The 24,246-nt window shown below is 43.1% G+C and overlaps 2 protein-coding genes, 2 long non-coding RNA genes and 2 other non-coding genes across 6 annotated transcripts in view; 2 read left to right on the top strand and 4 right to left on the bottom strand.

Moving 5' to 3' along the window:
- The first annotated feature begins 2,310 nt into the window (after nt 1-2,310).
- On the top strand, nt 2,311-2,381 carry Trnag-gcc (transfer RNA glycine (anticodon GCC)). The gene has a single exon. It is a non-coding gene; the product is annotated as a tRNA-Gly (tRNA).
- A 3,828-nt stretch (nt 2,382-6,209) lies between these two features.
- On the bottom strand, nt 6,210-7,572 carry LOC135110756 (collagen alpha-1(XIII) chain-like). The gene has a single exon (XM_064023367.1). The coding sequence runs from the start codon at nt 7,337-7,339 to the stop codon at nt 6,347-6,349; it is 993 nt and encodes a 330-aa protein (XP_063879437.1). The 5' UTR covers nt 7,340-7,572; the 3' UTR covers nt 6,210-6,346.
- Nucleotides 7,573-9,285: 1,713 nt separating this feature from the next.
- Nucleotides 9,286-9,356, top strand: Trnag-gcc (transfer RNA glycine (anticodon GCC)). Its single transcript has one exon. It is a non-coding gene; the product is annotated as a tRNA-Gly (tRNA).
- Nucleotides 9,357-10,036: 680 nt separating this feature from the next.
- Nucleotides 10,037-13,770, bottom strand: LOC135110368 (uncharacterized). Its single transcript, XM_064022631.1, has 3 exons — nt 13,690-13,770; nt 10,599-12,918; nt 10,037-10,281 (listed from the first exon to the last, which is right to left on the bottom strand). Exons 1-2 carry the CDS (start codon nt 13,690-13,692, stop codon nt 10,603-10,605), a joined length of 2,319 nt encoding a protein of 772 aa, XP_063878701.1. The 5' UTR covers nt 13,693-13,770; the 3' UTR covers nt 10,037-10,281; nt 10,599-10,602.
- A 2,088-nt stretch (nt 13,771-15,858) lies between these two features.
- Nucleotides 15,859-18,979, bottom strand: LOC135110755 (uncharacterized). Its single transcript, XR_010273407.1, has 3 exons — nt 18,837-18,979; nt 17,247-17,986; nt 15,859-16,147 (listed from the first exon to the last, which is right to left on the bottom strand). It is a non-coding gene; the product is annotated as an uncharacterized LOC135110755 (long non-coding RNA).
- A 1,398-nt stretch (nt 18,980-20,377) lies between these two features.
- Nucleotides 20,378-24,246, bottom strand: part of LOC135110378 (uncharacterized) — a 4,385-nt gene continuing 516 nt past the window's right edge. The window contains exons 1-3 of the long non-coding RNA XR_010273223.1: nt 22,643-24,246; nt 21,512-22,033; nt 20,378-20,571 (exon numbers count right to left, since the gene is read on the bottom strand). The exon at nt 22,643-24,246 is cut by the window's right edge and continues 516 nt beyond it. This is a non-coding gene — a long non-coding RNA (uncharacterized LOC135110378). The remainder of the gene's footprint in view (nt 20,572-21,511; nt 22,034-22,642) is intronic.

Below are 24,246 nucleotides of genomic sequence, written 5' to 3'. Positions count from 1 at the left end.
CAGTCTCTCCAGTGACCCCGTCGACGGTTTCATCGCGTCTTACTCTTTCAAAGTCTTCACTCACTTCGGTGTTCTCTTCTATGGGCTTCGCCTCCTCCGTCTCTCCTAAGGGCTTCGCCTCCACCTTCCCCACCACCACCACTACCAGTGCCAGTGACACAGCCACCACCGCCACCACCTGCCACTTCAAGACCTGTAATGGAGATGTGTCTGCGTTACTTTTATGCATCAGTCAGTTTACTTCTAGATGAGTCCCAGGAGTAGCTTTGAAATTGATGGCACAGGATAGTCATCATTTTAATCTCTAGAAAGTACATGCTTCCATTGTGTGATTTCGTTATTATTCCTGTTTAATGTTTAAAGAGAAAAAAAAAAATCAATGAACTCATCCACTATGTCATCCACAACTTAACCTTATCTTCTCACTTACCCTTTCATTCACTACCTTATCCACCACCTCATCTGTAACCTCCTCCATCGCCTCATCCACAATTACTTTCTATTCCTTTCAAGTACTGACACTCTCTTGCTTAAGCCTCTACCTAGAAACTCAAGCTTAAGATCTACCTTAAATAACACCACCTTTAGTTTCTTCTTGTTTGTTTTCACCCATCTATATTCTAATACTGTAAGACACCGAGGATCTTTCTGTCCTGCCATGCGTCAGTAAAACATTCATTCAGTCACTCCTTTTGCTTCCATTTCACTCCATCACTACAAGTCCTGGTATTTAGTTTCGTTCGGAATGTCTGTCTCATGCATTGTTATTTCATTACTACGCAACACCAAGAGTAGTTTCAGTTTCCTCTTTCCCTCTTCACTCACTTCCTCTCAGAAGGAAAGGGAAAAAACTCTTCCCAACTTGCTGTTCCCCAAAAAGTCAAAGAAAGAGTTAAGAAAAAAGAAGTAAGAAAAAAAAAAATGGATCAGCTTAGTTCCGGAGTTGTTTCGATATATAAACTGAAATAAATAATCAGCTTCTCTCTTTCGGTTTTCCTACTCCTTTTTGGGAACGACATTTGAGTGAGCTGTTTTTATTATTTCTTTTATCTTTTTTCTTCCTTGCTCGATCTCACTGATACATAAATAGTCTCCTCTTTTGCAGCTGTTCAGGTGGTAGAATTTACTAATAAAATCTGAGTCTCCCTTCCCCTAAACGTAGCTGTAAGCAAATTACCAGGGAAACAAATTGAAACTAATAGAGAAACAGCTTCCGTTAAATAGTTAGTCTGTTAGCATAGTTAAGTTAAATAACCAGGGAAACAAGTGAAAAGTGATAGTTGTAATGCTTCCGTTAGATAGTTAATCTCTCAGTGTTGTTCCGATAAAATTGACAGTTGACGGTACTTTACTAATGAAATCTTTATCACTTGCCTTATTACACATATTCTACCTAAGTATTCATTTCATTCCTAATAAAACTAACCTTCCAATGTAATTTTGTGGCCTTTGTTTAATATAAAACACACACACACACACACACACACACACAAAAACATCGGGAGGGCCAGGGTTCGAATCCCGGGTCAGATCAGAAGTCTTTGGGCGGACTTCTTTATAGTGTAGCCCTTGTTCACCTAGCAATAATTAGGTACCTGGTGTAAGTCGGAAGCTGTGACCCGCTGCTAGATAGGAGAAACAAACTCTGAAGAAAAACAAAACAAAAAAAACACGACCATTCAGGGCCTATCCACTAGGTTGACCGACGCCATCTGACAACCACAGTATCGAATTGTAAGATACTTCCCTAGAGTTAAATGTCTAGTTAAGATGTAGTATGTATGTCAGTATGTAAGTATGTAACATGTGGATTTTGAGTTGTAAGATTCCAAGATTAATAAACCGAATATTATTATTATTACACACACACACACACACACACACGCACACACTCACCATGTTTTTGACGTAGTATAGGAGAACCAGTGAGGGAATGAGAGTAAAGGGGGAGTTTATATAGAGGAGAGGATAAGTAATTGTGACGAAATGTTATCCCTCTTCCCCCCCCCCCCACCCTTGTCCGTTTCCGCTCTCATTTCTCCCTCATTCAGCATTGCGTCATTCCCTCTTATCCCTCCCCCTCCCCTCCCGTCTCCCCCATCCCCTCCTCTCGCTTAGTTCTATCTTTTCTTCATCTATTCTTTTGTTTCTGTTTGTCTGTTTACTCATGTATTTAGCTATTACAGTGTCTTCCTGCATGATGAGAGAGAGAGAGAGAGAGAGAGAGAGAGAGCACTACAGGGATATCGCGGTAACTCAGACCACACAACAAATCTTGAATTTCTCAGCTTTAGAGCAATTTCGTATCAAGCATCGGTGGTTCAGTGGTAGAATTCTCGCCTGCCACGCGGGAGGCCCGGGTTCGATTCCCGGCCGATGCAGTAATTCTTTTTTATTTATTTATCTATTTATTTTATTTATTTTATTTTTTTGTATCTGGAAAAGAACTGCTAGATATGTGCTAGATATGTGTGGGTGCTTTTCCTTACCGTGTTCCTGTTGCACTAAAATCAATGAATACTCCAGCCATTTGGCCTCATGACTTCACACTGATTTTGTTTGGAGATGATTTCAACGTTCAAGGTTGAGTGTTAGATGTGCCGCAGCTCGTCTCACCTACACAAGAGGATTTCCCCCTCGTTATTTTTTCCTCGTTTCATTATTATTAGTCTAATATACAGTAAGAGAGGCTCTGGCCAAGAGGTACAGAAAAGAGAGCATGGCGAAGAATTAGTAAAAGAAAAAAGTGAGAAAAAGCTTCTGTATGATAAAAAGAAGAGAAAGATGAGAAGGAGGAAGAGGAGGAGGAGGAGGAGGAGGAGGAGGACAAAACGAAACCTTACATTGCCTAACCTGCGCCTTTGCGAGCTAAACGTGACTTTCATATCGTTATTTCCCTTCGGTGTTTTCATTCCGCCGACGAGGCAAGCGAGAGAAATCAGCGGGGACAAGAACCACAGCGATAATAGGGAATATAAGACCAATTGTTGCCCCTTCAGGAGAGAAACTGGCGCCATAACAAGAATTAGGCAAGATATGAACGTGAGTGACTGGAAGAGCGAGGAAGTGGAAGAGGGAGCAGGTGGAAGCAGAAGGGGTAGAAGAGGGAGGGAGAGGGAGCAAGAAAAGCCGGAGAGGGATGGGAGGGGGAGGATAGATTAATGGCGTATTTCTCAAAGCCACGGGGATGTAGATGAGAGGGAAGGCAGTGAATGTTTACGTGTTAACTGGCAAGGCACATGATGCTACAAGGACTTACTCAATAGTTCTGCCTCCTAACGAACTCAGAGTTACCTTCCACGCTCCACATCATTACTCTTGAGGGTTTGTGGTGACGGTGGGTGATGGGAGCTATGGGTGGTGATGAGGGGAGCGATGGCTGGTGATGATGCAGTGATGGGTGGTGATGGGAAAGTGATGGGTGGTGATGGGGAGTGGTGTGGGGTGTTGCGCGTTATGGATGGTAATGAGGTGTTATGGGTGGTGATAAGGAGTGATGGGGAGTGACAGGAAGTAATGTAAAGTAAAATTTTGAGTGAATAGAAAACAACTTTTTTCTTATGTATAAAGGCTTAAAAATGGAAAAAGGCCTGCTTAATTCTCTCTCTCTCTCTCTCTCTCTCTCTCTCTCTCTCTCTCTCTCTCTCTCTCTCTCTCTCTCTCTCTCTCTCTCTCTCTCTCATCCTTTAAACATGCAAACTGTTAAGCAAACAGAAGACGCACACAGGCAGAGGGAGAGGGAGAGGAGGGATGCACTCGTAGTAATGATGCAAGACTGACCCCGGGGAAAGGAGAAGGAGGAGGAGGAGGAGGAGGAGGAGGAGGAGGGAGAAAGGGGATAAAACGTGAAGGGGTGAAGGAATAATATATATTCCGTCTTTAGAATTTCTTCATTACATCGTACCGCCCGCCCTGACTGACTGAGAGTGATTCTGTTAGTTGCTACGCACTCCTCGACTTCGTGGCATCATGGTTTGTCTCTCTCCACTGTGTGTGTGTGTGTGTGTGTGTGTGTGTGTGTGTGTGTGTGTGTGTGTCCCAGTTTATTGACATGATAAACGTGGTAAAGAATCAGCAAGGATGTGATCGACGTCATACAGAAATTCATTATATTCGATCATTTCATCTGACTGAAGGAATCTGTAACACTGAGAGAGGAGAGAAGACAGTGATGGATGAAGTGATGCATGAGATGATGGATGAGTCTATGGGTAAGGTGAAGCATGGCGTGGCGGATGAGGTAGTGGATGAGAAATTTATGAAATGGTGGGGTACGATGGTGGACGAGGTGATGAATGAAGTGGTGGATTAGATGGTGGTTAAGACGGTTATGGATGAAACAGTGAATGAGGCGGTGGCAGACAACAACACCTACTCTATTGCAGGGCTCGAAGTGGCAGTTGGTGGCGGTGGTGGCGGTGGTAGTGGCACTGGTGGTGGAGCTTGGGAAGGTGGAGGCGAGGTACGCGGGAGAGGAGACTAACGGCCTGTATGCCCGTATTTCCCCTCCTCATCCTCCTTTTCCTCCTCATCTTACTCCTGATACAGCAGGAGAGAGAAGCACGTCCATCCTCGGCCGTCACGGTTCCGATGAGGCAGTAGAGAGGCGTAAAAGAAGTGCCAATGAAGGAGACGAGCAGCAGGGAGCACTGAGTCGTCAAGCCAGAAGTCCTGATGAAGTCTCTGATTCTATTGGGAGGGTCATGGACTCCCTCAAGAGTTTAGTGCAGGCATCTATTAATTCCTTTAACGTGTTGATAAAAAGCGGCCTTGGCTTACCATTGCTAGGCCTCCAAAATATCTAAAGTCAAACCAATCACAAGAACAATAATTATCACGAACATTGTCACTAGAAAATGAGAGTAACATCAGTAACATCCACGTGCCTCAATGTTGCCAAGTCGAGAGGTGGGACGCGTCACCCTAACCACCAATGTAACCTGCTGACGGCAAGCCTCGTACACACCACCTACACGCGCTATTTGAGGAGTGCTTGCAAGTCATTGCCTGCCTGTCATTCCTTTCATCGCTTCCACTGGGAAACTCTGGAACTCTCAGCCTGTTTCTGTTTTCACTCCTTCCTACGACTTGCAGTGTTTCAGAAGAGGAGTATTAAGACTTTTTGGGAATCTATTTCTGTAATTAAATCTTTGGGATGCTGTATTGAATACCCTTTTATTTTTTCTCCCTCGACTCCTATGAATACTCGCACATAATCCTGAAAATTTTGCGAGAAACTTAATGTTGTCTCCTGATTGTTTCTTGAATGTGTGCTTGTTGAGTGCTGCCTCAAAACTCTAGACGCACCCTTGTGACTGTGTGCGTCAGGACTGTCTTGTAGCGTCTCCCACGAGTGATCAGACAGTTCAGAAACACTCGTGGGTCTATCTAATGTGTAACAACTGACGATAGATATCAAAGCACAGGCAAATAAATGGATAAAAATGAATGCCCTGTTTGCTATAAGCACCTAAGTGTGTGTGTGTGTGTGTGTGTGTAAGAAATTACACATTTCCCATAATGCACTGCTGCGTTTGTCAAAAGTTTGGGCAATGTAGATACGGCCAATAAGTAGCCAAAAAAAAAAAAAAAATACGCGGTTTCATTTGAGTAATACTAAACAGGTTATGAAGAAATTATAAAAGCACATGCACTAAAAGTTTTTATCTACTCATTGATGTCCTTTTATTAAGCCCGACAACCCATAGCAGTCCAAAAGTTTATTGATGGTGGAGGGCTGTGAAGACTGAAGGGAGTGTTGAGCATCAGGATCCAGAGAAAAAGTGGCGTGACATCAAGGCTGGCATTCTTGACTGCGGGGTGTGTCAGTGCAGCCTCTGTTCAATACACGCTCATAAAACACACCAAACTTGTGGTCTGGTATTACAATTCACGCCTTAATAAAAAGAGGTCTTACTAGAAGCAGGTTTACATGCAGATGGTTCTTGTATCAAATGTTAGATTATATTATCTGTGGTAATTCGTCAGATAAGATAAAAAGTACAGTGACCTAATTATTTTTTTTTTATCTGATTGCACCTCAAGCAAATATAACAAAACTACAATGAAATATAAGTACACGTAGGTAATTTTTTTTTTTTTTTTTAGTTTCCAAGGACGAAAAATAAATAACCATAAAATTAAATAGCATAAGATAAAACAAATGAAAGTAAGTAAATAAGTGAATGAATAGAAAGACAGATACATAAATAAATAGACAAACAAATAAATAAACGTAAGAACTAAAGAAAATAAGGGAAGTAGCAAGAAGCCATCAGGCGTACACGTGGCAGTCCCTGTACAAAACATGCTTACCTATTTCCACTAATCATCCCCATCCATACATTTATCTAGTCTTTTTAAGCTCCTTAATGACTTCTTCGGGGCCACCAGTTTTATCTTTGTGGCCACCAGTATCATCCTCTTGGTCACCAGTATTGTCATCGTCGCCAGCAGTACCATCAAGGCCATCAGCCTCATCCTCGAAGTCACCAGTATCCTCCTCAAAGTCCGGAGCGTCCTCCAAGCCGTCGTGCCCGTCCTCGCTGTCGTCATCCACGTACACATACTCGTACTCATACTTACAGTTACCGCCTGGTCCACATGAACTGTCCAGCGTGCCTGGTTCGTCTGGTTGTTTCCATTCACCTGGTTCGACTCGTTGACCTGGCTCTCCCGGGTGACCTGGCTCGCCTGTCTGACCTGGTTCGCCAGTATAGCCTGGGTCACCCTTTTGACCTGGTTCACCTGGCTGACCTGATACACCTATCTGGCCCGGTTCACCTGGATAGCCTGGCTCACCTTTTTCACCGGGCTGACCTGGGTCGCCCCAGTGACCTGGTTCGCCTGGTCCACCTGAGTCACCTTTATGACCTGGTTCTCCTGGCTGGCCCCCGTGGCCTGGTTGGCCAGGAGCTCCGGGCGGGCCGGGCGGGCCCACTGCGGCACACAGCCCAGACTGACAGGAAGCGGATGGACAGGAACCGGTTTCACAAAAACAGATACCACCTTTACAGTACTTCTCCCTTCTCCTCCTCCTCCTCCTCCTCCTTCTCCTCCTTCTCCTCCTCCTCCTCTTCTTTCTGCGGCGTTCACGTCGTCGTCTGGGTTGTCTTCTTGTTTCCTTATTGTTTTCACACGTGTTTTTCTCGCATCTTAATTCCTTTCCTCCATCTTTCGTGTTGAGGTCCTGAGGTGGGGAGGCCGCGGGGAGCTGGTCTGTGCCGGGTGCCTGGGGTGGCAGCAGCGGTGAGGTTAGGTCTTGTGAGAGGCCAGACTTTTGAACCTTCCGGCGCCTTGTGAGTGTTTCAGGGCCCACTGGGTGTTTGATGATTTTCATCAGGTTGCCATCCTCCCCATCGCTACCACCAGTTAGTGACGTTTGTAAGCTGGTCTCCTCATTCGTCGCGTTTATTCGCCTTCCGCTCGCCTTCCGCGCCTCCGTCACCAGTAGCGTCACCACCACTACAGTCACCAGCTGCCACTTCACGCCCTGTTGAAGAAAAAGAATGTTTTGCTGCCTGACCACCACAGCCACCGCCGCCACCGCCACCACCACCACCACCACCACCACCACCACCACCACCATGTTATTAATTTTACACAACCTCATTCATCCCTCATGGTGCAGTCATGGTCAATAGTCTATTAACGCACTATATTCTCTTCCACCGTGCTTTGTGTTTTCCGTCTTTGTATTTTCCGTCTGTCTTGAGTTTTTTTAGTACACGAAGAATCTGTCAACTGTCAGGTTTGGTAAGGATACTGACAGCTGATGAAGAGACTTGGGTTTGAGGGAAAAAGTAGTAGAGGTGAACTTTTGATTACAATTAATAATAAAATATCTATCTATCTGTCTATCTTTTTTTATGTACGAGGAGCTATGACCGAGTGCAACAAAACTGATTAAAAAGGACGCCCACCGAAGGTACTGTGTCAAAAGAAAACAGTTCAAAAGCAAGTCCAAAATTACATGGTGAAGTCTTTATATCAACGAAACCACTAAGTCTGTTTGTCTGTCTGTCGCACCGAAGAGCAACCCACCATGTCCACGATGTAGGCGTGAGTAGCAGCGAGTGACTGAGGGCACAAGATAGGAGTGCATGTAGAGAGGAGCTTGTGTCCACCGCCTCCGCTGCTGTATTTATCTCCCCGCATCATCCGCGCACGTGTCTGGAAGTGTTTGTGGCTGGATGGATGTTTATGTTGTTTCTTCGTCGCTTTTGTAAAGTTCTGACCTAAACAGTTCTTTCCTCCCACACTGTCTACTTAGAAGGAAACACTGTGCAATAGACATGTGAAACTTAAAAGAACAGACATACATACACATACCAAGCCTGTCTACATATACCAAGGCTGTCTTCCCCAAAAAGGAGGGTAGCCAAGAGAAGGCACACAGCTTTCATATTCACACTCATTCACACAACTCTCTTAGCTCCTTGGCCCCTGACGGAGAAGAGAAAGTACTCCTGCCCTCACTTCACGGAGATCAGTCGCACAGCTTGGACAGTTTGGTCTGGAACAAGGCTCCTTCATAGCAAGTACCCTTCCCTACCACGCCCGATTGCCCTATACTGTGGGAGACTTCGACGTGTGCCGCCTTCCTCGGAGTTTGCAGGGCCGCGTCATTCCTCACGCACTCACAACCGCTCTCCACTCAAAAAAAAAAAAAAAAAAAAAAAAAAAAAAAAGAAAGAAAGAAAGAAAAATCGATAGACCAAATACCACAAGAAACAAAACTGGAGAAATATTTGTTGTCCCTTGTAGAAATGGGAAAAATATACCTTAACAAGAGTAAGGCAAAGTTTGCTACGTGTGTTGTGTGAGGTGAGAGGATGGACGGGGGTAAAAAAAAGTAGAAGGTTGTAATGTCTCTAGGTGTGTCTAGGTGTAGCGGTAATGAAGGGTGGTGGTGATGGTGGTGATGACTGGTGATGGTGGTAACGATGATGGTGATAATGAACAATTATTACCACCCCTGACCCCTTGACTACCATGATGGATCTTTGTTAACATTCTTACCGCTGTCAGAATTGTTTGCACGGACACAAAAAAGAGAACAAAAGGATAACCTCGATCGTTTCCAAGATACTGAATTATTCAATATTCTACTGTAGAAAAACAAGCCTTGGTAGTGAGAAATATTGTCGTGCAGTGAAAGATTCAACTGAGTCTTAAGTTCTTTCGGTTTGTTCGTGTGTGTGTGTGTGTGTGTGTGTGTGTGTAATTCAAAGATAAAACAGCAAAAATTGTGTTTCCAATACCTTCTGAATCACAACTATACAAGCATCGGTGGTTCAGTGGTAGAATTCTCGCCTGCCACGCGGGAGGCCCGGGTTCGATTCCCGGCCGATGCAAGACTGTTTGTCTCTTTTTTATTCTTTTTATCTTTTGTGTGCGATAAAATTGATCTGTTCTATCTGGGATTTATCTGTTTATTTGTATAGTTTCTTTTTTTTTCTAGTTAGGTAGGTGTGTAAACTTTTGGACTGTTTGCACCTGTCCATCATGGCATCCTCTCTCGGCATGGGAACACCTGTGTAAGGGCGTGAGATGTGTGTGTGTGTGTGTGTGTGTGTGAGTGTGTTTGTAAGTTTGCATGAGCGTGTCGAAAGTCATAACTTGCTCGACTCCGTTTCATAATATTCGTATAACGAGATCGAAGCGCTGTACTGAAGGAAAAACAGTGATAGAAGGGGCAATTAGAGAGAGAGAGAGAGAGAGAGAGAGAGAGAGAGAGAGAGAGAGAGAGAGAGAGAGAGAGAGAGAGAGCACGTAGGAATCAGTAAAAACACAGAAAAGAGAACAGTTTTTATTATCTTTTTTCTCCGCCAACAGAAGAACGAGTCTCACGCGGAGGGAAAAGTTTTATTATACAATACTCTTCGACTTTACCTTCCATGAGTAAAATAAATAGGGCGATAAATAATGCAATTGGCAAAAATATACAATAAATATGTAACTATATTCTATAAAGAAATGTTCCTAGATTTACATTTGTTTATGTTCGTGAGTAATGAACAAGGTGCAAAATGAGAGAGAGAGAGAGAGAGAGAGAGAGAGAGAGAGAGAGAGAGAGAGAGAGAGAGAGAGAGAGAGAGAGAGAGAGAGAGAGAGAGAGAGAGAAATGGTATGTCTATGAACAACATTTTTTAGTATTTTAAGGTTTTTATATTTTTCTTGTTTTATTTTAATTTTTTTTTTTTTTTTTCGTTGCTTCTCTGTAGCTGTTTTCTTTTCTCGTTGTTTGAGCTTCACGCAACGTCTCAGCTTCTCAGCACGCTGTAAAGGAAACAAATAAGAATATCAAAATAATCTGCAGACGTTAAAAACATAAACATTAAAATAAACATTGGATGAGAGATTAAACATTGCAGTTAATTCACGCAGTTGTTACATTTATATTTCTTGATCAGAGAGAGAGAGAGAGAGAGAGAGAGAGAGAGAGAGAGAGAGAGAGAGAGAATCATCGGTAAAGACAAACTCTATCATACGGTGTCATATGAGTTAAGTTACATCGCTTCAAATCGACCAGTTAAACTAAACATTACATACATTCAAATAAGAAAGAAAGGAAAAAGACATGAACTTCTACTTACACTTTTATCTTCCCCAAATGATGTGATGGAGGTCCTTAAGGAAGTCGATGATGATAAGGAACTCATTTTTTCCAAACAAACTCTCCTTACTTTCATCCGTGAAATCAAACTTGCTGTCAAACTTTTCCTTGCTGAACCCTTTACTGCCAAACAACCCCGGTGACCTTTCCTTGCTTCCCTTGTTGAACAGCCCTAAGATGTCGAGATTTTTAAGCCCACCTCCGCCAAAAAGTCCCCCTCCTGTGCCCTTGTTCCCGAATAAACCTGACTTTTCTTTGCTAGGCACCAATACAAGGTCAGGGATTTCAAGGCTGTCACGGTAGTAATCCACGTCTAATCTTTCCTTACTTCGACCTTTGTTAAATAGTCCTCTTGGCCTTTCCTTGCTGTTACCTTTGTTAAATAATCCTCCTGACCTTTCTTTACTGCCCTTGTTAAATATTCCGAAGAGGTCAAAGGCATTACCGAAGAGTCCTCCTCCTCTTCTGCCCTTATTTGCAAAGAGACCACCTGATCTTTCTTTGCTGTTGCCCTTGTTGAATAAACCACCTAACCTTCCCCTGCTACCTTGCCCTTTGTTACCAAATAATTTAAGTCCTTCTCTGCTGCCTTTGCCATATGACCCTGATATGTCTAACTCACCTGCTCCCTTGCCAAAGACACCCCCTCTGTTTAAACCTCGAAGACCCTTGCCTATTAATAATTTCTCCCTACTGCTTCCATCGTCAAGAATTTCAATTATTTCCAGGTTTCCTCGTTCCCCTTTTACACCTTTCCCAATTAGGCCAATAGACTTCTCCCTACTGTCGTCCTTGTCAAATATGTCTATAATCTCCAATCCTCCTCGGTCTCCCTTTTCACCTTTTCGGAATAGGCCTCCAGATTTCTCCCTGCTGTCTCCCTTGTCGAAAATCCCAAAAATGTCTAAACCTCTTCCTCCGCTTCCCTTTCCAAATAGTTCTCCAGATTTATCTTTACTGTTTCCCTTGTCAAAAAGTCCAAAAATGTCAAAGTGCCCTCGTCCACCTTTTCCGAGTCTTTCCCCACTGTTCCCCTTGTCAAAAAGACCAAAAAGATCGAAGCCACCTCTGTCACCCTTTCCAAACAGCCCTTCAGATCTCTCCTTACTGTTACCTTTGTTAAAGATTCTGAAAATATCTAGACCACTTCCTCCTCCCTTTCCAAACAGCCCTCCAGGTCTCTCATTACTATTTCCTTTCTTAAAAAGTCTAAAGATATTCGAGGTCCCTTTTCCTCTACCACCCTTTTGCCTCTTTGATATGCATCTTTCCCTGCTGTTTCCTTTCCCACCTAACCCTCCACCTTGTTTTTCCCTGCTGTCTCCCTTACTGAAAATGCCAAAAAGACCAGAGCCCTTCCCGCGCTGTCCAAAGACCTCCCCGCTGTCACAGTCATCAGTGTCTAGGATGCTGAAGATCTCCCTTTTGTTTGCGCCGGTTGCAGTTTCGTCATCCGTATTGATTATGTCAGCGATGTTTTTAGGAGACTCTTGACTCCTTTCGTGACTTCTGCTTGCACCTTTTGAGATCTCTCCACTTGGGCCTTTGTCTCCTTTCCCCAAGAGGCTCAGCGTCGCCGCTCTGTTGATCTTCTCGAGATTTGCCAAGCTGAGAAGAGCTCCTTGGTCCAGCCCGCCGTACTTGGAGAGGTCGACTGGAATTGCTCTGTGGATCGAGGCCGCAATCTTGGCAGCTTGTAAACGGTCGACGCGCTTGTCTCGGACTGTGCTTCCTTCATCACTGGCGCCTCTTTTCTGGTTCCGATTTTCACGTGCGGTGTTGCCGAGGGAGCCTTCATTGGTGGCAGCGGTGTGGTGCGTCACGTTGCTTAGTGCACCTGTGAGTCCAGTTGTTCTTAATGATCCACTGTTCCCATTGGCGACTGGAGCACTTTGCACTGTGTTGATAATCCTTTCCATACGAGCGGGAACCACCTGCATCTCGCCTTGATGGGCCTCGTTAGACTTCCCTGTGGTGCCAAGTGGAAGGCGGGGACTCACATTGCTAACAGAGGCACGATGTCCAGCGGTGTCAATTGTTCTTCTTCGGCCAACGATGGACGTCGGGTCTCCTGGTCCAACCTCGAGGTGTGACGCTCTGAGCTCAGCCTTCACCACCTCCCCGCCTCCAGAGTTGCCACTTGCTTCACCGCGTCCAGGGGTTTCGATTTTCCCTCGTCCAGCAGTGCTACGTGTCCCAGAGTTGCCAGTGGTGGATATTCTTACTGGTCCTCCCCCGGGCTCCTCCGCCACTGCTACCTCCGCCGCCACCAGCACGGCCAGTACCGCTAGCCACACACGCTGTTCAATGATGACAGTAGTAGTAATAGTAGTAGTAGTTGTAGTAGTAGTAGTAGTAGAAGTAGTAGTAGTAATAGTAGTAGTAATTACAGCATTTGCTATTATTGAAGTGAAATAGTGATATAACGATTAAAATGTATATTAAGGTGTCTTGCGACGTGGAAGGATAAAAGTAAAGAAAAATAGAAAAGGCTTCAGGGTTGATTTTCATAAATTTACTTCCACATTTACCTTTACTGAAAGATCTTATAACGTCAGCCGCATTACCCTGTGTCACATTTACACCTTTGCACACCAACGCCACTGACTTGATGGGGAACAAGCGAATATTCAAATAAAAACAAAACAAAACTATATTCAGACAAGGAACGATTATAGAAAACGGTAAAAACTGAAATTATAGCACGTGTTTACGGTTCGTTAAACACTGCTGCTTTAAATGTACTGCACTTGGCGGTACTAATATGGACAGAGGCGCGTTTACTGTTGCGTGACGGTTCCTTTTACTGTATGGCAAGTGTAGGTTAGTACTAAAAAAATATACCGTAAAAACTTAACATTTCTTACTGGAATTAGTAGTAGTAGAAGTTATTGTAGTATTTTTGTTGTGGCAAGTGAAATAACAACAAAAATTAAAAAAAAGCGGGACAAAAGATTAAAGAAAAATAATAGCAATACGATGATAGCACACACACACACACACACACACACACACACACACACACACACACACACACACACACACACACACACAGTCACCACCACACCCACCATGCTTGGGAAGGTAAGTCACACACTCGTGCTGGTCTTCGTCGCGCAACTGAGAGTAACTTTTTGGAAGGACGACACTTTATATGAGTTTCCCTTCTCTTGCCTCCGTTTTTTGTTATGCATCACCTAATAGCATGTACCCTGTGTTTTTTTGGGGGCGGACTTTTTTGTTCGTGGTTTTTTCCGGATTTTCAACTTTCATCCACGCAGGAAAGGGGGAAAAAGTATCTGCAGCGAAAGACGGTGAGGGAAAAAAGTCAAGAAGTGGATGGAAATATTGTGCGTTTTGTGTGTTCACGATTTCAAAAGACAGGAAAAAAAGTGAGATAAAAATTGTATATATATAAATAATGTCACGTGATGCAGTTTGGCTCCGTTTCCACTTTTCAGTTTATCTATTTATTTATTTATTTTTTCCTTCCATGTTCTCTCCTTTCCATCGTGTTCTCTCCCTGAAAAAAAAAATGAAAGGAGGTAATAAAACTAACCTTACAAAAAAAATAAATAAAACAAACAAATAAATAAATAAAAATAACCACGCCTTCCTTAATCATATATATTTTTTTCAAAGTACACATCGCCGAAGCAATAAACTCGAGAAGAAAAATTAAATAGGTATTGGAAAATAAAGTTGATGACATGACGTAGCGAATCTTGCTTACTCTAAATATCTTAACGTTTTCATAGTTTTCATTCCTTTTTTTTTTTTTAATCTTGCTTGTGTTTATTCTTTGTATTATTATTTTTTTACATTGTGTTTTGGTTATATTACCTTATTTATTGATTTATTAACGTGTATCAATTTATCAACGTCTTAGAGAGAGAGAGAGAGAGAGAATATTGTACACACACACACACACACACACACATACACACACACACACACACACTCACACACACACGTAGGCAATGCTATAAACAAAAAATTGGAGGGTGGAATAAACAAGTCGCAAAGAAAACGAGAAGTTGAATTGGGTCTCGGTGAGCAACTTACAATAATATTTTTTCTTAATTTTTTTCTCGATTTTTTTTATATTTTTCACGTTATTCATTTGCATAAGAAGAAACTTATTTTCCATATGTGTATTTTTTATATACTTTTTTTTTCTTTTACATGTAGATTTTATGTTTCATCTTTTCCCTTTTATTCAACCTTCAAGAAATGAGGGAAAAAATTAGAGCAGAGAGAGAGAGAGAGAGAGAGAGAGAGAGAGAGAGAGAGAGAGAGAGAGAGAGAGAGATGTGAGGGAAGGGAAGAGAAAGGAAGGGATGGTTTTTTCATGTTTTTTTTTCTAATCTTTTTTTTTTTTTTTTAATTTTACGTCTCATATTTCTTCCTTGTTTCGTCTTGTTAACCTCCATATTCTGTCAGTTCTTGAGGGAGAATGCAATGATAGGAGTGTTTTACGATTTTATTTGCTTCATTACAACTAAAAACAAATCTAAACATACACATTTGCACTGAGAGCATTGCAACATTAGGAAACTATTATTATTATCTTTTTTTGGGGGGGGGAGTAGGGAGGGGGTTAGGAACAGGAAAGGGTGGGGGGGGATGGAAAAGGTAACCATTCATTAACCTTTTGACTGCTACAGCTTCTCCTCACCGTGATTACAGTGCTGCTTAAGTTCAGATGAGGGTTTTGACAGATTACGTCCCAGCAAAAGGTGCGAAGTAATTTTAAAAGTAATTCTTGTTTAAGATTTCCCAGGGTGGCTAAAAACAGAATAACTTGTGCCATTACCAGTCAAAGGGTTGATCTTTCTCCTGTTAATGTGTGTTCGTCTTTTTTATATCCACGTTTCTATTCAAGTAATCATCGTCATATTTCTCTTCTTACTGGTCAGTTATTTGGTGTTCACTTTATATTTAGTTACATTTAGTTAGATTTAATTTCATATACTTATTTGCGGTTCATTTGTCTTTTTTTTTTTTTTTTCTTCCAAGCAGGTTTCGTAATGGTGTCAATTTTTCCTTCTGTTTTTTTTTTTTATTATTTTTTGTCGTTTATTTTCCTTGTGGCTGAGACGTTCGGTATTGTCACCTTTTTTTTTTTCTTTTCTTGTGTTTGTTTGTTTGTTTGTTTTTTCTTTCTAAATTACCAAGTTTGTGTTTGTTTCTGGCTCTTGTTAACGGTTCCTCTTCTTCTTCTTCTTCTTCTTCTTCTTTGTGTGTGTGTGTGTGTGTGTGTGTGTGTGTGTGTGTGTGTGTGTGTAGGGATGAACGTATCGTTTTTTATCTATTTTGTTTTACCGTTTCATTTTTTCTCCTTTTTTTTCATGTGTTTTTGCTTTTAGTGTCATATAATTCTGTGGTACTTTTAGTTTGTTTATATATATATATATTTTTTTTTTCCTGCTTGTCTTGTGGTGCGTTGCTTGGTCGTGGTGAGGAAATAGCGAGACTCAGGGAAGAGGGTGGTGGGTTGTCTGGGATAGTGAGAGGGAAGAGGGAGACCTGAAACAGTAAGAAAACTCATTAGTACTCTCTCTCTCTCTCTCTCTCTCTCTCTCTCTCTCTCTCTCTCTCTCTCTCTCTCTCTCTCTCTCGTGGGAAAAAAAGCAAAACCGGTATAGTTTTTTCTGCTTTTCATATACGTAATGCACAACCTTGACCCGAAACGAAACTAGAGTTGGGAGAGGCGAGGTGAGAGGTTGACAGCACGACCGGTTGTGGGCAGAGGGGGAGGTTGGGGTGAGATGTGAGTTGGGCTGTGGGAAGGGAGAAAGAGAGAGAGAAGAGGAGTGGAGCGGAATAGACTTGGTGGGGATGTTTCAGTGGGGTTAGAAGAAAAGGAGGATTTGCTTGGGGAGGATGGAGCCGGGAAGGAGATAGGGGAGTGTGTTGGGGATGTAGAAATAGTAAATAGAGGTTAAGCTGGGAAAAGAATAAAGAGTAGATTGACTGACTGACTGACTGACTGACTAGCCGACTGACTGACTGACTGACTGACTGACTGACTGACTGACTGACTGATTGAATGATGAAGCGAAAACCACAGGAGAAAAAGAGGAAAAGAAGGATGAAGAAAGCAAGGAGGAGGGAGAGGAGAAGGAAAGAAGGCAAAAGGCAGAGAACGAAAATGGATATAAGAGAAGGAAGGTGAAAGGAAGAATGAGGGCGGGAAAGACTCTCGATTAACACGTGTTGAAGGAAGTAAGTCTTGTTTATAAATAGGGAATTGTAATACTATGCTTTTAGAACGAAAGAGAAGGTGAGGAAGAGGAGGAGGAGGAGGAGGAGGAGGAGGAGGAAACAAAAGGAAGACGAAGTAAAAGTAAAAAAGTTAGAAAAAAGTGAATGAATAGGAATTACTCTGGTGTACCCATGCGTCATTAAGGAGGAGGAGGGGGAGGAGTAGGAGGAGGAGAAGGAAGAGGAAGAGGCGTCAATAGGAAGAAAAAAAAAAAATAGAAGGAATCCAATTAAACTCAAACACACACACGCATAAAAACACTCACACATAAAAAAAAAAAAAACTAACGATAGATTAATAAAAAAAAAATTGCTGCTAACACACACACACACACACACACACACACACACACACACGTACCTTCCCACTCAACCACGTCTGCGGGAAGCCCTCAGTGAATCAGGAATCAAACACAAGATCCTCCCCAGAACCTCCTCCCCAAAGCGCCTTCCTCTGCCTCCTCTGTTTCCCCTTCTGTTCCCCCTTTGGAAGAGACGCCCCTTTAAGTTCTTGGCGAGGCGGTACACGCGCATGCAGGGGGTTCTTTGGCCTGCCCTGTTGAAGATGGAGGTGGTAGAGGCGGGCACGAGGGCTGTAATTTCCTGGCTGCTCGTGCTGAAGGGGTTGTCTAGTACCGCTTCATCTTTCACGAATAGAGTGTTGGATGCGTCTAGTCCTCCAGCTCCTCCTCCTACTCCTAATCCTATTCCTCCGTCCATTAGTACGTCAATTCCATCGTCTATTCCGTCAACAACCGCGAAGAATCCAGTTTCTCCTGCTCCTCCTAAACCCAGTCCTCCTTGTCCTCCTAAGCCTAGTCCTCCTTTTCCTCCTCCTATTCCCCCTCCTCCTAGTCCTGTGTCTGCGCCAATGGGAGGAAGAAGCACCCCCGTGTCTCCCTTATTTCCAAGCCCTCCCAGTCCTGCTCCATCAGTGGCGGGGAAGGCAGGAGGAGGAGGAACGGGGGAGGGAGAGGAGGATGGGTCGGCTTGGTCTCGCTTCTTGGATCCGAATCTGAAGGGCGTGGCACTGGTGTGAGGGGCGAGGAGGGCCACCACCACCATCACCGCCACGGCCCCCATTCTTGAGGTGGAGGCGATCTGGGGAGGAAGAATGGGGAGTGGTAAGGGAAAGATGATAGACTAGAGAATGTTGTTTGTTGGTGGGGGTTTTGGTTGTGGTGGTGGTGATGGTAGTGTTAGTAGTAGTGGTATTAGTGGTAGTTAAATAGGTCAGAGATAAGGATTTGAACAGTGGCAATATATGAATTATCTTAAACATCCATAAAAACAAGAAAATAAGGGAAGCTGCAAGAAGCCACCAGACCTACACGTGGCAGTCCCTACATGAAACGTACCTACAGTATCTTTTTTTCCACCTACCATCCTCTTCCATGAATTTGTCTAATCTTCTGAAGCTCCCTAATGACTCAGCACTAACAACCTGATAACGGAGTCTATTCCATTCATCCACCACTATATTTGAGAACCAATGCCTATCTATCTTTCTTTTAAATCTAAGCTTACTTTACCCAATTTTTTTTTTTTACACTTTTCCTTCAGACATATTACGTAAAGACTACTAAAATTTGCTATACCTTCTTCATCTTAACATATATCTTGTACATATATAAATGATGTGTTTAGAAGATAACATTGATAGCCAAGGAGGTCATTCAATTTTTTTCTTATGTAGTTTTAATTTTGCTGTATAAAATTGTCTGGAGTGCCTCAGATACAATAATAATAATAAGTATCACTGGGAGTTAACTAAAGCCAAGCCACAATCACTCGTATCTTCAAGTGACAGAAAGAACAAAACAGAAAAGACACCCCAACAACACATTTCCCACACGTTTTCTTTCTCACATGCAACCGAACATGGAAGGGTACACTAATCTATTCCCGAACGAGGACTGAGCACCACCTGCCAGCCACTCTTTCTACTCACCATAACTACTTAAGGAGGTGCAGACGAAGGAGACGAAGTGGTGAGGAAGGAAGTGTGTGACTGGGCTTATATAGGCTTGACCAGACCCTCTCTTTACCTCTCGTCGTCCTTCTAACCTCCCTCCTCTGCCTCCTCTCCCTCTCTCATTTCTTATGTCCGGGTTGAGTTCTTGTCCTAATGTTGACAAAAAGGCGGGAGTAAGTGAAGGAATGGGGGGAAAAGGGGGAAAAAATGGGTGATAAAGTTTCCGCTGGTTTTTGAAGGTTGGGGAGGTATGGATGGAAAGAAGGGAGGAGGGAGGAGTGGTGGGGAGAGGAGAGGTGCTTGGATGGAGGTAGGGAAGGAGGGAGGAAGGATGACAGTAGCACTGATGGGGTGTTTAATGTTTTATTATCGTTATTATTGCTCTCTCTCTCTCTCTCTCTCTCTCTCTCTCTCTCTCTCTCTCTCTCTCTCTCTCTCTCTCTCATCCTGCCACGTAATCATTAATCTTATTCTCTTTTTTTCCGTGCTTTTCTTTCTGTTCTTTCTCATAATGTTTTTTTTTCTTTCTTCGAATCATGTTTTCCTAATCGTTTTTCTTCTTGGTCATTATCTGCTTCATATTCAATTTTATCTTTTTTTTTTGTATTTTCTGTCGTTTTTTTTCATATTTTCTTGTTTTCTGTTCGCTTAGTTTTTCTTTGATCGTTTTGTGTATTTCTGTTTGTTTTCGATTCCTTCCACTTCGTTCTCCTTCTTCTTCTTTTTCTTTTTGTTTAATTTCTCCACGAACAGGTATCGCCAAGTCAGTTAAACAGGTGCCTGAGCAAAATCAATGTTAAAGAACTATTTGCATATACTACCACTACTGCTATATGACCCACCACCACCACTACCACCTCCACTCAACTACTACTACTACTACTATTACTACTACTACTACTACTATCATTTGCTCGACTACTCTTTGGAGGTTATACTTCCCCTCCCCCTCACCTCCCCACCCTCTCCTTCGCCCGTAAGAGAGAACAAAAAACTTATCTATATTGACACTCCCCCCCCAAAAAAAAGAGAAAAAAAAAATCTCTGACCCCCTTTTTATGTGTTTTAATTGCCGGTAAAAACTTGCCCATTTTTTTTTCATATTACGTATCGTTATTGTTTTTTATTTGACTTATTTTTTGTAAGGCGTCTCAAGGATAATGTTTCTTTGGGTTCCGTACGAAAAAAAAATAGATAAATAAAATAATTAAATAAAACAAAGAAAAGGAATATTTGTACATATATTTTTCTTTTTATATTGTATGTCCAGTCAGCTTGTATAGTCTCTCTCTCTCTCTCTCTCTCTCTCTCTCTCTCTCTCTCTCTCTCTCTCTCTCTCTCTCTCTCCAAGATACATGTATTCGAAAAAAAAAAGAGATCAGAGCATTTGTTACATACACACACACACACACACACACACACACACACACACACACACACACACACACACACACACACACACACACACATTGAGGAAAAAAACAAAGAAGCTCACCAGAAAAAAAAAAAAAAAAAAATTATTACACCATTTTATTCAAGACATTTTTTGGATGAACAATAAGAACAGATAAGGGGAGGAGAGATGGGAGAGGGGAGGAAGCGGGGTTTGGCCTGGAGGTGCTGGTGGTGGTAGGGAGAGGGGAGAAGAGGAGGAGTAGAGTGAGGGCATCTGGGTCTCTCTCACCTCTCTCTCACCTCCTCCTTCTGTAACCTGGTTGAGAAAATTGAAGGAGAGAAAAGAAAAGAGGGAGAAAAAAATAGATTTGTTAAGTTCATTATAATTCCACTTCTATTCGTGTTTTTATTTCATTAGTGATCTGTATTTTTTTATTGCTATCAGTACAATTACTAAGTCTATCTCTTTTTCGGTGTTTGTTGCTTTATTTTGATTGTTTATATTCTTTGTTTTATTTGCTTGCTTTTTTTCATATTGTTGTGTTTTCTCAGTTTGTTTGTTGCTGTTGTTGTTGTTGTTGCTGTTTTTGTTGTTGTTGTTGTTGTTATCGTTTGTAAATTTTCTTGTTGATGCGAGTACTAATATTTTTTTTTTTTAATAATTTCTTTGTTTATTTTTTATTTTATTTTTTTTATTGAATATTTGTTTGCTGGTCTTAATTTCTTCATATATTCTCTCTCTCTCTCTCTCTCTCTCTCTCTCTCTCTCTCTCTCTCTCTCTCTCTCTCTCTCTCTCTCTCTCTCTCTCTCAGTACTTACGGAAGACCCACACGCCACTTGGGTATCCGTCCCCTGGTGGAGGAAAATGTAAATATACTGGACGTGTGTGTATGTGTGTGTGTGTGTGTGTGTGTGTGTGTGTGTGTGTGTGTGTGTATGTATGTGTGTGTGTGTGTGTGTGTGTGTGTGTGTGTGTGTGTGTGTGTGTGTGTGTGTGTGTGCTAGTATAGAATATAGATTTTTGTTTATAGCATTAAAAATATGTGAAATTTATCTGTATGTATGTATGTATACATGCATGCATGTATGTATGTATGATTAACGTTATATTTTTCTCTGTTCTTTTCAGGTAAGGGAGAGGAAAGGGGAGATGAAATAGGAGAGAGAGAGAGAGAGAGAGAGAGAGAGAGAGAGAGAGAGAGAGAGAGAGAGAGAGAGAGAGAGAGGTCTAATTCCCCTAACAGTTTATAAATACCTTTTCCATGATGAATGGCGATTTGATAACCACCATGGCCGCCGCCGCCGCGCCGCCGCTGCCGCCACCACCACCACCGCCACCGCCATATCCACCACCACCATGTCCACCGCCGCCATGTCCACCACCGCCGTAACCACCACCGCCACCCCCGTAACCACTACCACCGCCAAAACCACCACCACCATAACCACCACCACTGCCATAACCACCACCACCATAACCACCACCACCACCATAACCACCACCGCCATAACCACCACCACTGCCACCACCACCATAACCACCACCACCATAACCACCACCACCATAACCAGCACCACCACCATAACCACCACCACCACCACGAAATCCTCCTCCTCCACCATAGCCACCATAGCCGCCATAGCCGCCATAGCTGCCATAACCAGTGCCGAAGACCCCATAGCCGCCGCCGCCGCCACCGCCTCCGCCGCCCCCGTATCCGTATTCGTCAGGGTAGCCGATCACGTAGCCCTCCGTAACCATCATCGTACAGGAGAGCTGAAAGTGAACCGAGGAATTACAAAGGAGAGATGCGAGGAGAATGGTTCATGTATCTGTTATGTCTACTTTTCCTCTCTCTCTCTCTCTCTCTCTCTCTCTCTCTCTCTCTCTCTCTCTCTCTCTCTCTCTCTCTCTCTCTCTCTCTCTCTCTGTTTCTTTCCTACGCTCATTTAGGTTTAATTCGGCATGTTCAGGTTTTGTAGTATTTATTTTTCGATGTTTTTTTTTTCTCTTGCTTTCTTTTGCTGTTTTTTTTTTCTGTTTTCTGCATATTTTTTTCTTTCTGTTTTTTTCTCTGTCTTTGCTTGTTTCTTTCTCATTTCTTTTTCTTCACTTTCTCCTCTTTCTTTTCCTCTTTTTTTTCACTCTTCTTTTCCTTCCTTCCTTCACCACCCTTTTCCCCTCTCTCTTCTTCCTCCCTCCACTGACCTTTGTTTTCACATCCTTTCCACTTATCACCCCCTTCCTTTCCCTCTCCCTCCTCTCATTCACCCATCTTTTCACCACTTTCGCTTCTCCCTCTCTCCCCTCCTTCACCAATCTTCCCCTTCCCTCTTCTCACCCACCTCCTTCCCCTTTCTTCACCCCTTCCTTCCCATCACTCACCTGAAGGATCGTAGCCGTGAATTTCGTAGACTAGCTTGTGGTTTTCTTCCTTCCCGTCATCCTTCTTCACGTAAATTGTAATATTTTTCCCGTAACCGTCACTGCCTCCTGACGAAGGGTTGGCGTAAGCGGTGCGTCCCTTACTGTTCGCCGTCTGATACTCTCTCTCCGCCTCCTTCGTCGCCAGGTATCCAGTCTGCGGCTTCTTCTTCGCTGCTGCCACCTTCGTCCTGCTCCTCCGTGCCCCTCACCGCCGCCACGAGCAGCAGGGGACGCCACAGCTAATCGTAGAAGGCGCTGAAGAAGAGGTTATTTTTTTATGGTGTGGTATTGTAGTGGTGGTGTGGCTGTGAGTACGGTAGTGTGATGGTGGTGGTGAAGCGACCCGGTAACCACACGCAGAAGTCGTTGAAGGAAGGGCTATTGTTTTGTAATTGTGGCGGTGTGGTGTGGTGTGTTGTGGTGAATGCATGGGGGATCACACCACACCACAACACTCATACAACACCGCAACACAACACTACGATACCAGAATAATCTTAATGACTTCTGGCGATAGTCTTGTGGTGTGGTGGTGGTGGTTGTGGTGATGATCTGATGGTGTTGAGTGTTGTGGTGGTGAAAGTTGGAAGTGAAAGAGAGACCAGTGATACTAATACGTGACAGTGCAACTAATTAAACCTTGAAAAATTATGTAAGTATGAAAAGAAACCGTTCTCGCGCGCGTGTGTATGTGCGCGCGGGCGTGTACCAGAACCCAGTGCTCACCATGGCTTGAATACGTGCTAGACGAGGCGGGAACAAGTGCTTCACTCTTTATATACTGCGAGATAACTTTACTCTCTCCTTCATCTCCCCTTTGACATCCCTCCTCCTCCCCCTCCCCTCCCTCCGCCTTTCCTCTCTTTCCTCATTTCCTTCGCCTTCCATTTCCCTCCATCCTCGTCTCTCATCGATCACAGCAGAAGGACGCGCTTCACGTTGAACAATGGGCGATGTGTTTTTGTCTGCGTGTGGCAATAACGAGGCGCAGATGGAAAGGAATCGTAAAACACAAGCGCTGAAAAATGTGTAGAACGATCGCGCGCTAACACACACACACACACACACACACACACACACACACACACACACACACACAGAGGTAGATACATAGGTAGATATAAAGTTTATCAATCAAAGTTGACATGAAAACTATACAAAATATATAACATCAGCATTTTTGATACGTTGATGGTGTTCTTAAAAGTTTTCTTCTCTCAAAAGCCCAAAGACATAATTACTTGGGCTCCCATGGGTGTGTTTCCAATTGATGATAGAGTTCACATCACACTATCATCAGAGCAATGAAAGCACCACTGAAAACCCCCCTTTAACTTTCACCAGAGAGTGTTTGAACCCCCGACATGATTAAAATGGTTCTCATGGGTGTTTTCTCATTGGTGATACAGAATCCTTATTAAATTACCACCAGAATCATGAAAGCACCATTAAGACCCACAATAACGTTCAGTAGGCAGTGTGTGAAATCGAAATAAAACGCTGAACACATCCTTTTCCCACAAAACTCGCCAAAGTATGAAAAAGTAATTAATTGCGTTTCC

This window comes from Scylla paramamosain, chromosome 20 (genome assembly GCF_035594125.1).
Source record: "Scylla paramamosain isolate STU-SP2022 chromosome 20, ASM3559412v1, whole genome shotgun sequence".
In the NCBI taxonomy this organism is placed as follows: domain Eukaryota; kingdom Metazoa; phylum Arthropoda; class Malacostraca; order Decapoda; family Portunidae; genus Scylla; species Scylla paramamosain.
Note: the sequence above shows the minus strand (reverse complement) of the source record. Positions and strands in the feature narration are given on the sequence as shown.